The sequence below is a fragment of the Bos javanicus genome, chromosome 19 (genome assembly GCF_032452875.1).
Source record: "Bos javanicus breed banteng chromosome 19, ARS-OSU_banteng_1.0, whole genome shotgun sequence".
Taxonomy (NCBI): Eukaryota; Metazoa; Chordata; class Mammalia; order Artiodactyla; family Bovidae; genus Bos; species Bos javanicus.
The window spans coordinates 10,475,749-10,491,438 of record NC_083886.1 but is presented as its reverse complement, the minus strand read 5'-3'; the positions used below and the strand labels follow the sequence as shown (position 1 = coordinate 10,491,438).

The 15,690-nt window shown below is 49.7% G+C and overlaps 1 protein-coding gene across 3 annotated transcripts; it reads left to right on the top strand.

The window, feature by feature from the left end:
- MKS1 (MKS transition zone complex subunit 1) lies at positions 1–15,278 on the top strand. 3 transcript variants are annotated; one of them, XM_061390085.1, is made up of 18 exons: positions 11–596; positions 1,016–1,125; positions 2,354–2,421; positions 2,867–3,022; positions 4,043–4,140; positions 4,340–4,468; positions 4,729–4,833; positions 5,041–5,149; positions 5,678–5,734; positions 9,963–10,005; positions 10,265–10,330; positions 12,119–12,189; positions 12,535–12,604; positions 12,700–12,807; positions 13,648–13,781; positions 14,283–14,365; positions 14,451–14,548; positions 14,658–15,278. In XM_061390085.1, the coding sequence occupies exons 1-18, from the start codon at positions 517–519 to the stop codon at positions 14,747–14,749; spliced, it is 1,677 nt and encodes a 558-aa protein (XP_061246069.1). In that variant the 5' UTR covers positions 11–516; the 3' UTR covers positions 14,750–15,278. The 3 variants fall into 3 exon arrangements, with proteins under 3 accessions (XP_061246070.1, XP_061246069.1, XP_061246071.1); XM_061390087.1 differs by lacking the exon at positions 1,016–1,125 and having other exon boundaries at positions 516–596; XM_061390086.1 differs by lacking the exons at positions 14,283–14,365; positions 14,451–14,548; positions 14,658–15,278 and adding an exon at positions 14,183–14,276 and having other exon boundaries at positions 1–596.
- Positions 15,279–15,690: the final 412 nt, after the last annotated feature.

Genomic DNA, 15,690 nt, shown 5'->3' with positions numbered 1-15,690 from the left:
TGCCAACCCAAAGAGTAATTAATCTTCTGACACTTTCATATCTGGGTAACTGTCTTCACCTCCGGTCACTCCTCTGGGAAGAATGGGTGCATTCTGTAAGTCCCCGTCAACCAATTCTGAGGCCAAAGTGTCCCATGATTCAGTGTAAGACTGTGTGGTGTGGTGGGAAAAGTAGTAGCTGGGAACTCAGGACACTCGGATTTGGAGCTTACGACCATTTCTGTCCGAATCTACATAATGGGGGCCGATAGCGCGGCTTTAGTTTCCTCATTTGTCAAGCGCACCCAGCCCGGCCTTGGGTGTGAGCGAGCTTTGTTCGCACTAAAGACCAGCGGCAACCCCGCAGGACTACCCCAGCCGGCGTGGGCAGGGACTCAGCCCGGGCGGGGCCCGCGATGGGCAGGGCTTCTCCCGCGCCGCCTAGGGAACCGGGTTCCAGACTCCTGACGGCGTCTCAGTTGCCAGGGGAACCGGGGCGGCGCGCTTTCCGGCGCAGTCGTGCGCGGCGCAGCTGTCATGGCGGAGGCCATCTGGAGCAGTGATACCGGAGAGGCCGTGTACCGCTCTCGGGACCCCGTGCGCAACCTCCGCCTCCGGTAGTCGCATCACCCCAGAGCCCCGTGCTTTTATGCTCTCAGATAATTGGAACCTGAATTACACTTCTCCTTTGCTGGGGCCCTCGCTTCCGTTTGCAGTACTGACCACTGTCATCCCGGTCTCCTCGCGTCTCCCTCACTACCTGGAACCCTCTTCACTCGCAACTTGCTAGACTCACCCTTTCAGGACCCTACGCCCCCCAAATTCCTCAGAGCCCTATGTCTCCCTCCAGTACACTCTCGCATCCTCTCCTCCCTGAGGCCCCATGCCCCCCTCCCCTCCTCTCTGTTGCCTGCACCCTGCCACATCTCTTGGTAGCCATAATCTCTTCAGTGGTTCGTTTCCCCATCCTTGCTCTGTGTTCGTCTCCTGCTTGTGTATCTTGTAACAGTATTTTGGGCTTCTCTTTTCCTGGCAGAGTCCACCTGCAAAGAATCACATCAAGCAACTACCTCCATTGCCAGCCTGCTGTCCAACTGGGGAAGGATCTCATAGACTTGGCCACTTTTAGGCCTCACCCAACGGCCAGTGGGTGTATTTTGGTGATGGGCCCCTTGGGGATCTGGGGAAGGGCCTAGGGCTGAGGTTACTTCTTAAGACAGAGTAGACCCAGGTCTATAGTCTGAGAAAAGGTATAGAGAGCTTGGGTTTCTTGTCCAAGGTCACTGGGCTGCTAACTGTTGAAGTCAGAATTTGATCCCAGGCAGTTTTAACTACTACATTATGTTGTGTGAAAATTGAATTCAAGAACTGATTCCTGTCATCAAGAAGCTGATCTGAACTGTGGTCAAATGTAGTGAAATAGCAAATACTGTGCTTTGGGTATATTATAAATTTACCTCTAAACCCAAATGCCATTTCTGACTTTTTTTTTTTTTTCTAAGAGAAAATATGACTCCAAACTTGAAACTTACCATATAAACACTTTTTAAAAACAAGTTAAACATTTGGGTCTGCTTGGAAAAGGCACTTTTTTTTTTTTTTTAACCTTGCTGTGTGGCATGCGGGATCTTAGTTTTCCCTGTAGGGATGGAACCCATGCCCCCTGCAGTGCAACCACCGGACTACCAGGGAAGTCTCAGAAAATGTGCGTATTAGTATTATCTGTGTTCTAGCCTTTTTCTTTCTCTGAGAAGCCAGAAAAGTGAGAAAGAGAAGACAGTGTGTTTGTGTTAGGTCACTAGTCTCTCTGCTTTTGTTTCTGTTCAGAAATATTCCTGGGCAAAAGTGTGAGCTGGTGGGTTTTGAAGCATATATCTTTGGAAAGGCATACTCATCTAGGAGTGTACATACTAGATTTGGTTCTTTTTAAAAAACAATCTGTTATATGTCTTTCCTTTTCTCTCTTAATACTTGGTCTCTTAAGGTTACAGTGTTTGTGATTCTAGATTTATGGCTTCAGAAATAGTGAAGATAAAAATGCCATGGTTCATAGCAAATGTAGACAATCGGGATTGAGAAAGAGCTGTTCAGCCTATATCTAAATTTCAGCTCTTTACTCTGAATTAGATTAAATAATTCCTGGAGGACGTGATTTCTTTTATTAAAGTTAGTGGGGGTGATTAAAACTTCTTGGGTCTTAACCTTGGCTTCTGCACATATCTATTGCCTCTCTAGAGTGAGGACTTCATAATCAGTGAACTCCAACTGGTTTTGTGGCAAATATAAGAGCACAGACTTTGGTTATAACCAACCAGAGAGCAAGAAGTAGGGCTAGTTGGGCTCAAACATGTGACTCGCTCTGTTTTCTTTGGAGGTGGACACCGCCCAGAGGAAGAAGAAGAGGAGGTTGTGATTGGGTGGCAAGAGAAGCTCTTCAGCCAGGTGGGCTAGTGTCCCTTGTCTGCTCTGTGTCCCTGCACCTGGCCCATGTCCACCTGCCTGGTTGCAGGGAAAGGTTCCTGATACATATCGCCAAACTGACTTCCAGAAAGCTTACAGCAGTGTATACTTCCCACTGCTGTGTGTACGGGCTCAGTGTACGCACGGCACACATAAAACCTGCCACTAGCCAGTTTTATGATTTTGAGTAACACGCTTTTCACCTCTGGGCCACATACCAAAGCAGCACATGGTCTTGGTGTGCCAGTTCTATAACAGCAGAATTGAGTTAGACTGTCGCTCTGGTTTCTTGTAGCTCTAACCTTTGTTGGCTTTTCTGTCCTCCATCAGTTTAGGTAAAACATCATGACAAATGATATTTGACCAAACAGTTGTAGCGACAAAATTAAAATACTCTCACTGGAACTCTGTTTCTTTGTGACCTCAGTTTGAAGTAGATCTGTACCAAAATGAAGCAGCCTGTCAGAGCCCTTTGGATCATCAATACCGTCAAGAGATTCTAAAGCTGGAAGATTCAGGTGGCAGGAAGAACCGACGGATTTTTACCTACACTGACTCTGATAGATACACCAATTTGGAGGAGGTATCATTCTTTCCCAAGTAGACAGACTCAGGGAGACTTACCCAAGCTCTGTAGCTCCCTTCACCTTGTTTCCCCTGGCTTTCTGGCCTCGTGCTTTAACTCAGAAGCCTGTTAAGTGAGCCTGTCTAGGAATTTCCGTGTGTTTCTGGCAGCCAGGCTGGAGTAGGTAGGTGGGCAGGTCTGTGTGGCTGCTGCTCCCTGCCCCACCTGCTGGAGGGCCTGGGGGAGCCGGCAGTGTCTCTAATGCTAGGCTTGCAGACTGCACACTGCGGGGAGCAGCCACTAGGTTTGATTTTCCCCGTGCATTATGAGATCAGACAGGTGGATGGAGTCTAGAACCATCTAGATTAAATTCATCATGGGATTCAGCCAAAACCGAACATACAGATTTGAAGAGGAATTCAGTACTGTATAGGGAATGGCTTGTGTCCTCAGTTTGCCGATGACAGCGTACCCTCGTGGCCTCGTTTTAGATTTTCTTCAGTCACTGTATGATATGTTCTATCTTCTCAGTGAGATTATAAACTCCTTGAAGGAGGGGAGAGCCTATATTTTCTGATTTTTGTCTATGAGTCTGTAGATTTCTAAGCCAGGTGTTAAGTGAATATTTTTGAAAGTTGTGGGTTGGTAGCATGTAAAATTTAGGTTGTCTGTTTTGGTAAAGAAAGGAAAATTACGGAGCGTTTTTCACGGAATCCTTGTTATATTTGGCATCTTCCAACTACCTAGTGATGTCAGCATCTCCTGGGTAGACCCCCCCAACTCTGTTGGTATGGGCTTACAGACTGCAGACTCATTTCTCAAGAGTAATGTGCTGCTACAACCTTAGGGCAAATCAGGGCATGGTTGGGCTCTTCTCTGAGCTGTTTGTGCCTCTGCACCCTCCATCAGCGTGTGCTGTTGTGAGGTGGCTGCGCTCTCAAGGTCCTGTGAAGTTTCAGAAGGAAGATTTCCCTCCAGGTGCTTGGTCCCACGTGGCCCTGAGCTGCTGGCTTATACCAAGCTGCTCTGTTTTCCCAGCACTGTCAGAAAATGACCACTGCAGCCAGCGAGATGCCGTCCTTCTTGGTCGAGCGAATGGCAAATGTCAGGCGGCGACGCCAGGACAGGCGAGGAACGTGAGTGCAAGTGTGTACAGGGCTGGGGAGGTCCCGGTGTTCCTTCTGTGCCAGTGTTCTTGGTGTGCTCACCGACGCGAGTGTCCCACTCTGCAGTGGAGTGCTCCCCTGTACTCCTCCTGGGTGTGCTCCCTTGCATTCTTCCTTCAGGGTCTTCAGGGGGTGCCAGGGAAGTGACCCTTCCTGTGGTGTCTCCCAGGGAAGGTGGCATTCTTAAGTCACGAATCGTCACCTGGGAGCCCTCAGAAGAATTCATCAGGAACAACCATGTCATCAACACCCCTCTTCAGACCATGTACATCATGGCAGACCTGGGGCCCTATGGAAAGTGAGTGAAGCTTCTCACTGCCCAACTCAGACCTTCATCCTCTTCTCCTGTCACTAACCATCACCCTCCTGTTACGGTCATCCCAGGTATTTTGGAGGGAGGGATTTTGTTTCCTTCTTTTTCTTTGGAAGGAAATGTTTTACTCTGACTGTTCTCACCCCAGCCTCTGTCTTCTCCCCTGATGTGAACTGAATACCTCATCCTCTTTCCCGGAAATGGGACCAGCAATCTTGAACTCTGGTGTTACCTCTGGTTTCTAGGCTTGGCTATAAGAAGCATGAACATGTCCTCTGTACTCTGAAGGTGGACAGCAACGGAGTGATCACAGTAAAACCTGACTTCACTGGCTCCAAAGGACCCTACAGGTGAGAAGAGGAAGAAAGAGGTGGTGGAGACTAGCATTCCTTTGCTGGGCTTCACTTCTTGTCTCGAGTTGAGGAAGTTCTCAGAAAGCCCTTCATCTCTCCTAACGTTTAAATTCCCAGCCGACAGTTTGTTTGTCCCTGGGTTGGGTCTGGAGTGCCTCGTCTCCTGTTTTTCCAGTTAATCCCTTTGTGGCTTTGACCTTACAGAATCGAGACAGAGGGGGAGAAGCAGGAGCTGTGGAAGTATACAATCGACAACGTGTCTTCCCTCGCCCAGCCTGAGGAGGAGGAGCGGGAGCAGCGCGTGTTCAAGGACGTGAGTGCTGATTCATCTGAGAACCGGAGAGCTGGGAGCTGAGGCCGCGCCTGAGGGTGGGTCAGCAGCAGCCGGGTCTTGCTCTTGATGGCCTCTCCTGACTTGGGAAGCCCTTCTAACCTATCAGACATGAGGCGTTGAGCCTGTTATAAGATCATTATGCTAATGATGATCTATCTGAGCATGGCCTGTGCTCTGTGCTAGGGCCTTCACATGCCTAATTTCATTTAGACTGTACCACAGCCCTTCGAGGGAATGCTTATTTTATGACCATTTTGTAAGTGAGGCAATGGAGATCAAGAAGCTGAGTCTGCCCCAGGTCGCAGCAGCGTGGGAGCTGGCTTGGCCCCAGGCCAGTGGACTCCAGAGCCTCTGTGTTTCACTGTCCAATGTCGGTGGCAGGAGCACTCAGGCACCTGGCTCTCTGTGGTGTTTCCCATTCCTGCTGCGTTTCTCCCTCCCATTCAGACCTGAACCCTGGTCTGCCTGGGACTGCATCTTGAGTCTCAGTGTGGTTTGTTTCCTCAGCTCTATGGCCGGCACAAGGAGTATCTCAACAGCCTCGTGGGCACTGACTTTGAGATGGTGAGTAGCCCAGCTTCCCGCACCACCATAAGAGCGCTCTGACTCTAGCTGAGTGACGGTCCTCTCTTCAAGGTCCTCAAGACACACTCTTCAGTGTAAAAAGAAAGTAGAAAATAACATACAGAGTATAGTCCTTGCTGTGTTTTCGAAGCATTGCATGTTGATATAGAACTGTCGATGCCTAGGAAGAGGTCTCAAAGGGCACACGCCTTCTGGGGGCTTTCTCTGGGAAGGGGGTGGAATTGGGAGACAGCAGGTGGCTATTGAGGGGTGAGAGGGATATTTCAGGAATGTTTCCTTTTTATTCTCTAAACTTAGATAGTTTTGAATTTTTATCAGTGGTGATGCATTCATGTATTACTTTATAATTAATTTTATTGTTACTATGGAGTTGCTCAGTTGTGTCCAACTCTTTGCGACCCCATGGACTGTGACATGCCAGGCTTCCTGTCTCCTGGAGTTTGCTCAAATTCATGTCCACTGAGTCAGTGATGCTATCTATTAATTTTTTTTGTAAATAAGTATAAAAATGAAAAATGTCTTCCTTACTCTTAATGTAGATATTTTCCCTACATGCCCCATAAAGGAGGGAGGCATCTCATTTCTGTTCGTCAGATAGTTTGGCTTTTAAGACAAAACAGTTTAAGTCCGTAATCCCGTGGTCCTGTTCTTTGTCTTCTGTTAATCCAGGAGTTCCATTTCTTGATCTGGAAACAAAGATAGAGTTAGCCTGTGGTCTCCCTCTCTGTTTGTAAAAATTAGCTTTCACTATTTTCATATTGTATTAGCAACAGATGTTCAATGTTAAAAAGTTAGCTAAGATAGAGACACAAATAATTTAAAAGGAAACTGCCTAGCTTCTTGGCCTCAGCCCCCAGAGGGAGCAGGGTCTCCGGCCTCTTGCTGTAGGGCAGTGGCAGCTGTGCCTGCTTCTCTTGACCATTCTCATAAGGTCCCCACACTCCATTGCCCCTTCCACCATTTAAATTAGGTGCTGCCCCTATGTAAAGAGCAATATTGCATAGGAACCTGGAATGTCAGGTCCGTGAATCAAGGCAAATTGGAAGTGGTCAAACGAGATGGCAAGAGTGAATGTTGACATTCTAGGAATCAGCAAACTAAAATGGACTGGAATGGGTGAATTTAACTCAGATGACCATTATATCTACTACTGCGGACAGGAATCCCTCAGAAGAAATTGAGTAGCCATCATGGTCAACAAAAGAGTCCGTAATGCAGTACTTGGATGCAATCTCAAAAACGACAGAATGATCTCTGTTCGTTTCCAAGGCAAACCATTCAATATCACAGTAATCCAAGTCTATGCGCCAACCAGTAACGCTGAAGAAGCTGAAGTTGAACGGTTCTTTGAAGACCTCCAAGACCTTTTATTTATTTATTTTTTTTCTTTTCTAACTTTTTTTTTAATTTAATTTTATTATTTAACTTTACAATATTGTATTGGTTTTGCCATATATCAACATGAATCTGCCACAGGTATACATGTGTTCCCCATCCTGAACCCTCCTCCCTCCTCCCTTCCCATACCATCCCTCTGGGTCGTCCCCGTGCACCAGGACCTTTTAGAACTAACACCCAAAAAAGATGTCCTTTTCATTATAGGGGACTGGAATGCAAAAGTAGGAAGTCAAGAAACACCTGGAGTAACAGGCAAATTTGGCCTTGGAATATGGAATGAAGCAGCGCAAAGACTAATGGAGTTTTGCCAAGAAAATGCACTGGTCATAGCAAACACCCTCTTCCAACAACACAAGAGAAGACTCTACACATGGACATCACCAGATGGTCAACACCGAAATCAGATTGATTATGTTCTTTGCAGCCAAAGATGGAGAAGCTCTATACAGTCAACAAAAACAAGACCGGGAGCTGACTGTGGCTCAGATCATGAACTCCTTATTACCAAATTCAGACTTAAATTGAAGAAAGTAGGGAAAACCACTAGACCATTCAGGTATGACCTAAATCAAATCCCTTATGATTATACAGTGGAAATGAGAAATAGATTTAAGGGCCTAGATCTGATAGATAGAGTGCCTGATGAACTATAGAATGAGATTCGTGACATTGTACAGGAGACAGGGATCAAGACCATCTCCATGGAAAAGAAATGCAAAAAACCAAAATGGCTGTCTGGGGAGGCCTACAAATAGCTGTGAAAAGAAGAGAAGCGAAAAGCAAAAGAGAAAAGGAAAGATAGCATCTGAATGCAGAGTGCCAAAGAATAGCAAGAAGGGATAAGAAAGCCTTCCTCAATGATCAATGCAAAGAAATAGAGGAAAACAACAGAATGGGAAAGACCAGAGATCTCTTCAAGAAAATTAGAGATACCAAGGGAACATTTCATGCAAAGATGGGCTCGATAAAGGACAGAAATGGTATGGACCTAACAGAAGCAGAAGATATTAAGAAGAGGTGGCAAGAATACACAGAAGAACTGTACAAAAAAGATCTTCATGACCCAGATAATCATGATGATGTGATCACTGACATAGAGCCAGACATCCTGGAATGTGAAGTCAAGTGGGCCTTAGAAAGCATCACTACGAAGAAAGCTAGTGGAGGTGATGGAATTCCAGTTGAGCTATTTCAAATCCTGAAAGATGATGCTGTGAAAGTGCTGCACTCAATATGCCAGCTAATTTGGAAAACTCAGCAGTGGCCACAGGACTGGAAAAGGTCCATTTTCATTCCAGTCCCAAAGAAAGGCAATGCCAAAGAATGCTCAAACTACCGCACAGTTGCACTCATCTCACATGCTAGTAAAGTAATGCTCAAAATTCTCCAAGCCAGGCTTCAGCAATACGTGAACCGTGAACTTTCTGATGTTCAAGCTGGTTTTAGAAAAGGCAGAGGAACCAGAGATCAAATTGCCAACATCCGCTGGATCATGGAAAAAGCAAGAGAGTTCCAGAAAAACATCTATTTCTGGCTTATTGACTATGCCAAAGCCTTTGACTGTGTGGATCACAATCAACTGTGGAAAATTCTGAAAGAGATGGGAATACCAGACCACCTGACCTGCCTCTTGAGAAATCTGTATGCAGGTCAGGAAGCAACAGTTAGAACTGGACGTGGAGCAACAGACTGGTTCCAAATAGGAAAAGGAGTATGTCAAGGCTGTATACTGTCACCCTGCTTATTTAACTTCTATGCAGAGTACAGCATGAGAAATGCTGGACTGGAAGAAACACAAGCTGGAATCAAGATTGCCGGGAGAAATATCAATAACCTCAGATATGCAGATAACACCACCCTTATGGCAGAAAGTGAAGACGAACTAAAAAGCCTCTTGAGGAAAGTGAAAGAGGAGAGTAAAAAGTTGGCTTAAAGCTCAACATTCAGAAAACGAAGATCATGGCATCCGGTTCCCTCACCTCATGGGAAATAGATGGGGAAACAGTGTCAGAGTTTATTTTTTGGGGCTCCAAAATCACTGCAGATGGTGACTGCAGCCATGAAATTAAAAGATGCTTACTCCTTGGAAGGAAAGTTGTGACCAACCTAGATAGCATATTCAAAAGCAGAAACATTACTTTGCCAACAAAGGTCTGTCTAGTCAAGGCTATGGTTTTTCCAGTAATCATGTATGGATGTGAAAGTTGGACTGTGAAGAAAGCAGAGCGCTGAAGAATTGATGCTTTTGAACTGTGGTGTTGGAAAAGACTCTTGAGAGTCCCTTGGACTGCAAGGAGATCCAACCAGTCCATTCTGAAGGAGATCAGCCCTGGGATTTCTTTGGAAGGAATGATGCTAAAGCTGAAACTCCAGTACTTTGGCCACCTCATGCGAAGAGTTGACTCATTGGAAAAGACTCTGATGGTGGGAGGGATTGGGGGCAGGAGGAGATGGGGATGACAGAGGATGAGATGGCTGGATGGCATCACTGACTTGATGGACGCGGGTCTGAGTGAACTCCGGGAGTTGGTGATGGACAGGGAGGCCTGGTGTGCTGCGATTCATAGGGTCGCAAAGAGTCGGACACGACTGAGCGACTGAACTGAATTGAACTTGCCCCTATGTTAACGCATTTGAGAAATGAAGAAAACAGATCTGTGGAGAAATGGCAGGTGGGAAGGAAGCGTGGGTAGTCGCTCGCCAGAATCGGACGTCTTGTGACAGGTCCTGTGGGGTTTATGGACAGGCTCGAGGAGAGGGGTCGCTTCCCTCAGACCTCCTGACCGGTCCCCACTTCTCTCTACCCCAGACCGCACCAGGTGCCCTCCGGCTCTTCGTGAATGGAGAGGTGGGTAAGTGTCTCACCAGATGGAGGTCCCCTGAGGCTTGGCAAGTGCCAGAGAGAGCAGTGTGGAATAGTCCTCCCCACCGCAGTGGTGGCCTTGGGTTGTCCGCAGTGCTCGGGAGACTCAGGCATGAGTCTTTCCTGGAAACACAGAGAGTCCCTGGCCCTCGGGAGCCTTGCTTCCACAAGTGGGTAGGCCCTGCAGGACTGGGTCAGGCGTTAGGGGTGATAGGGCAATACACTGAATCCGTTTCCTGTTTTCTTAGTTTCAGCCCAAGGCTATGAGTATGACAACCTCTACGTCCACTTCTTTGTGGAGTTGCCAGCTTCTAGTAAGTAGTATTCGCAAGTCTCTCTTTTTACCCCTTCTGACAGTTTTCCAGAAGCATTGGGTCAGGTTTCCTTCCCCACTCCTCCACTGAAATTGTTACCATTCTTATCAAGGTCATAGGTTACTTCCAAGATGTGGAATCCTGTGGGGACGTGTCTGCCTTTGCCCTCCTTGGTCTCCCAGTTGCCACAGCTCACTTTCCTCACTGCCCCTCTCCTCTTGCCTTCAGGCTCCGTGCTCCACTCAGCTCTCTCGTTGGTGGCTCAGCAGCCTCCTTGGCTGTTTCCTCGTCTGCTGTTGACCTAAAACTATTAGAGCATCCAAAGCCGGGCCTGGCCTTCTGTTACTGTCTCTCCACAGTCTTTCTAGGTGGCCCCATCCTTCCTGTGGCTTCAGTGCTGTGTGTGTGTCTCAGACGCCCAGACTTCTCTCTCTACTCTTAGCCTCCCCCTGAATTCCAGACTCATGCCCACTTACCTGTTTGTTGTTTCTGCTTAACGTGACCGAAAGCATCCCTGATCCTCCTCTTGCCGCAAACCTGCCATCACGGTCTTCTCCATCTTAGCAGAACCACAATATCATCTCCTTGGTGTCTAATACCAGGAATATAAGGGACATCCTCGATTCCCCACTTTCTCTAGTCCCTACCACCACTCATGCCATCAGCAATTCCTGTCAGGCTTGTTTCCCGAAGATGTCCTGAATGTCCTATTCTCTTGAGGACCCTGGACCAAACCACCATCATCTCTTACTTAGGCCAAAGCATTAAATGTCTAATTTATCCTCTTGCTTCCTGTCTCGCTCTTATGTTTCTTTTCTTTTCTTTTTTAAAATAATTTTTATTTATGTATTTTTAGCTGTGCTGGGTCTTCATTGCTGCAGGGGCTCCTCTCTGGTTGTGGTGGTTGGGCTTCTCATGGCAGTGGCCTCTCTCGTTGCAGAGCACGGGCTCTCGGGCACTGAGGCTTCAGTAGCCGCGGCTCCCGGGCTCTGGAGCACAGGCTCAGTAGTTCTGGTGCACAGGCTTAGTTTTTCCTCGGCTTGTGGGAGTCTTCGCGGACCAGGGACTGAACCTGTGTCTCTTGCATTGGCAGGTGGATTCTTTATCATTGAGCCACCAGGGAAGCCGCCTTACATTTCATTTGCCATACATACCACAGCCTAACCGAGCCTATAAAATGTAAACCAGCTGTCTCTCTTCAACTTAAAGCCCCAACAGCTTCCCTTCCCACTTTGAGCAAAGTCCAGACCCCATTCTCTGAATGAGCTGGCCCCGGCCTGTCTTTCCTTTATAACATTCCAGTCATGCTTCCTGTTCCTCAACAGGCCAAGTTCATTCCCACTCTAGGGCCTTTTCAGGACCATTTCCTCTGTCCGAAACCTTTTGAATCCTATCTTTGCATGACTGGTTCTGCTTCAGTTTAGGTCTCAGCCTAAGTTTCACCTCCGAGTGGTCCCTCAGCATCCCTAAATGGGCCTCCAGGCCTCTCAGTCTCTTCATGCTGTTTTATATTTAGCTTTTATCACTCCCTGATGGTCTGTCGTTGGTTGGCTTTCTGTGCCCCCTCCCACTGCCAGCTAGAAGGTTAGCTCCCTGAGAGACAGGAAGCTTTTCTATCCGGTCACTGCAGTGTCCCTAGGGGCCAGTCATAGCACACAGTGGGCCCAGTGAACATGGCATGAGTGATTGGTCACGTGCCTGAATGACTGAATGCAGAAAGGAGCTTTGTGTTTCTCTCAACTGCTCGCCTTCCTCCCTGGTTGACTTTGTGTGGTCTTTGGCTTTTAGACTGGTCAAGCCCAGCGTTCCAGCAGCTCTCAGGAATAACACAGACCTGTGCCACCAAGTCCCGGGGGATGGTATGGCAACAAGAGGGGCGCCTGGAGGGAACAGGGCTGCTCGCAGCATGACATCCAAAGATGATCGGGCTAGCAGTGTGGGGAGGACTCCAGAGCTGGGTCTGGTGCTTTGCTGTGGGCCCTGCAGGGCCGCCTTGTCCCTGGATTGTCTGCCTTTTTGAGAATGGCAACAGCTTGCGTCTGGGTGTCCCTTCCCCTCTTAGCCTCTTATTTCCTGTGTGGAGTGATAGTTTTTCCTTTTCCATTGGGACTATGACCTTGTCACTGGCCACAGGAAAAATGAGTGCCAGGTGAGGCCTTGCCACTCCGTGGCACTGAGTTTAAAACAACAGCCCTCCTTTTTAGGATAACGTGGCCTACTTCTCCTACCCTTTCACGTTCGAGGCCTCCTTCCTCCACGAGGATGAATCTGTCGGTGAGTGGCCTGGCCGGTCCTCGGCCTTGGGGCTCCTCAGATGCGCCCTCTCCTGTGGGGGCCTCCCAGGACCTGGCCGCTTCTCCCCTCCACAGATGCGCTCCCAGAGTGGCCCGTGCTCTACTGCGAGGTCCTCTCACTGGACTTCTGGCAGCGGTACCGCGTGGAAGGCTACGGGGCTGTGGTGCTGCCCGCCACCCCAGGTGACTTCTCGTCCCTGCCCTGCACGCAGCCCTCTTGCCCCCACTCCTAGATGCAAGGCTGATGCTTCAGAGGACTCGACCACTTCCTGGGAAAAGCGGGGATGGCTGGGAACTAGAAGCACTTAACTTGCAAGATTCTGTGTTCCTTTTGAGGGCATTTTCTGTCTCCGTTAGAGACAGCTGAGCAGCTCTGGACTCTGATTCCGGCTCCTCTGATTTGACCTGCAGCCTTGGGGGAGCGACTTCACTTTCATTTTTCACTTTCACGCATTGGAGAAGGAAATGGCAACCCACTCCAGTGTTCTTGCCTGGAGAATCCCAGGGACAGGGGAGCCTGGTGGGCAGGCATCTATGGGGTCGCACAGAGTTGGACACGACTGATGCGACTTAGCAGCAGCAGCAGCTTAGGGGAGCACCCTGTGTCAAGATGGGCTCTGAACAGACGTGTACTGAGTGGGTCACCGTTCCTCTAGAAATAATGGCCACTGTCTTCCCTTGTGTGCCAGGCAGTGTGCTGAGTGCTTCTTGTTTAATTCTCCCCACCACTCTTTGAGGCATAGGTGTTGGTATTATTTCCGTTTTACTAGACGAGGAGAATGGGGTTCAGAGAGGCTGAGAAACTTGTGCCAGCGCCCAGGTAGTAACTGGCAGAGCTAAGATCTGAGCTTCTGTCTGATTGATTCCCACGTGGGTCCCCTAAACCTCCGTGGTGACTTTCACCAGAGGTCAGGCCGTCCCCAGACCAGGTGTTTTAGTGGTTGCAAGGCCCGTGTCACTGCTGGGGAGCCCGCAAGGGACCGCAGGCCCTTCCCAGCCCTGGCTGCATCCTCTTCTGCCCAGGCTCTCACACCCTGACGGTCTCCACCTGGAGGCCCCTGGAGCTCAGCCCGGTGGCTGAACTGCGGAGGTTTTTCATTGGTGGCTCTCTGGAGCTGGAGGACCTCTCCTACGTGTGGATACCAGGAACCTTCAAGGTGACTTTTGTCTCTGGGTAGATTTCATCATGGGAAGTTATGTCCCTGTCTTCTGGGAAAGGTGCAGTCTGGGTTAAGTCCCCTTAATCGTTCATTGCTTCATCAGTGCTTAGTCTCTTCCTTTCTGTGGCTCCAGTGGGAAATCTCAGCCATACCTTGAAGCACATACAGACAGCAATGCGCTCCTAGGAGAGCTCTGAGAAGTAGGACGCTTAGAGGTTTCCCCTGGTCCCCATCAGAGTAACTGGCCCCTTCCCCCAGCCCATCCCTGAAACCTCAGGAAGCAGAGGGTCAGCCGGCTTCTTAGAAGACTGCTAATTCTCAAATGAGGCTGGACTGTTCCCTGATTGACAGTCGGGAGGTGATGGCATTTGGGTGTTGGGATGAATTTTCCCCAACAGACCTGTTCTCCCCAAGAATGGGAATAAGAATGGGAGTGAGGCCAGCATGGTGCCTGGGGTCTGGAAACCACCCGAAGCCTGACACTAACCGGATCCACAGGGGGAGCGTCTGAGCCGCTTCGGACTCCGCACCGAGACCACAGGCAGCGTCACCTTCCGCCTGCACTGTCTGCAGCAGTCCCGGTGAGCGGCCCCGGCCCTCTGCCTCAGACCTCCTGGTCCCCAGGGCTGCAGAGCAGCCATGGTCAGGTGGCTGGCTCCCCCACAGGGCCTTCATGGAGTCAAGTTCCCTCCGGAAGAGGATGCGGAGTGTGTTGGACCGTCTGGAGGGATTCAGCCAGCAGAGTTCCATTCAAAATGTGCTGGGTAGGCTTCTCCCTCCACCCAAGTCCAGCCACCCCACCCCTCCCGACATCCATGTGGGCCCCATCGTCCCCACACCGTGGTCCTGACTCCGTGTCTACTTCCCTCACAGAGGCCTTCCGGCGAGCCCGGCGCCGTATGCAGGAGGCCCGAGAAAGCCTCCCCCAGGACCTTGTGAGTCCCTCAGAAACCTCGGTCTCCTAGCTCGCTGCAACCCTGGCCTCTGTGATGAGTGATACCCACCACGGCCCAGGCCCTGCCACCTCTTCATCTTTCTGGTTAGAGACCCCACTGACCTGCTGAGAACCAGAGGAGCTGAGAATCCTGACCCCTCACCTGCTCTTCAGCTGCCAAATGCCCACAGGTGGTTGCCTCTTGATATGTCAGCCCCTGCACGTGCCCCTCACAAGAGGACAGGTGTTTCGGGGTTGAGACCCGTTTGGGGGTAAGGCCAGAGTCACTTCTGTCCTCAGCTCTGCCTGCTCTCCGGCCTGTCTCTGGGTCTTGGGGGCAGAGCGCTGTGGTCCGTCCTGCTCTGCACCTGCTGCACACGTGGGGGCCCGAGAGAAGGCAGGCGAGGGAGGTCTTCCATCCCCACCCCGGGAGCCCACCTCCTCTTCCTGCTGAGGGGCTGGCTGCCGGAGTAAGTGAAGGCTGAAGGCAGTCCTTTCTGCTAGCTGGCTAGTGGCTTTTATTGTGTTTTTTGTACATAAAAAGGTTTTCTACCATCTGACATTCTGTCGGCTTGTTTTCTGCTCAAGTCTCTGGTATGGCAAAGGTATTCTCCTTAATGTCGGGGCCCCTAACACTGCCGCCCTTCCCTGCCTTTTCCTACTCCAGAGGTTCTTTGGATTCTCCAAACTCAGCCCCTAGGAGGGTCTTCAAGGTTAGTGCCGGCTGTGTCTTAGCAGCATTCCTCTGAAACATCTGGAGTGAAGTGTACGACAAGTTCCACGCCGCCCCATCCCCAGCCCAAAGCAGAAACAGCTTCTGCCCTCAGTGGTGCTTTCTTAGGAGAAGCAGCGAGTGCTGCCCACCCTGCAGGCTTCATAGGAAGATCGTGGGGTGGCTGGAGGCTGGGACTCTGGCCTCCCATTAGGCAGGGGTCAGGAACAGGCTGGAAAGTGGACAAAAATGGCTGGAAA

What these genes read in the sequence shown, in the direction of transcription:
- MKS1 (XM_061390085.1), top strand. Translation starts at nt 517, where the DNA reads ATGGCGGAGGCCATCTGGAGCAGTGATACCGGAGAGGCCGTGTACCGC. An exon ending in AAGAGAAGCTCTTCAGCCAG is followed by an intron (nt 2,422 to 2,866) that starts GTGGGCTAGTGT and finishes TTGTGACCTCAG; the next exon opens with TTTGAAGTAGATCTGTACCA. An exon ending in CGCCAGGACAGGCGAGGAAC is followed by an intron (nt 4,141 to 4,339) that starts GTGAGTGCAAGT and finishes GGTGTCTCCCAG; the next exon opens with GGAAGGTGGCATTCTTAAGT.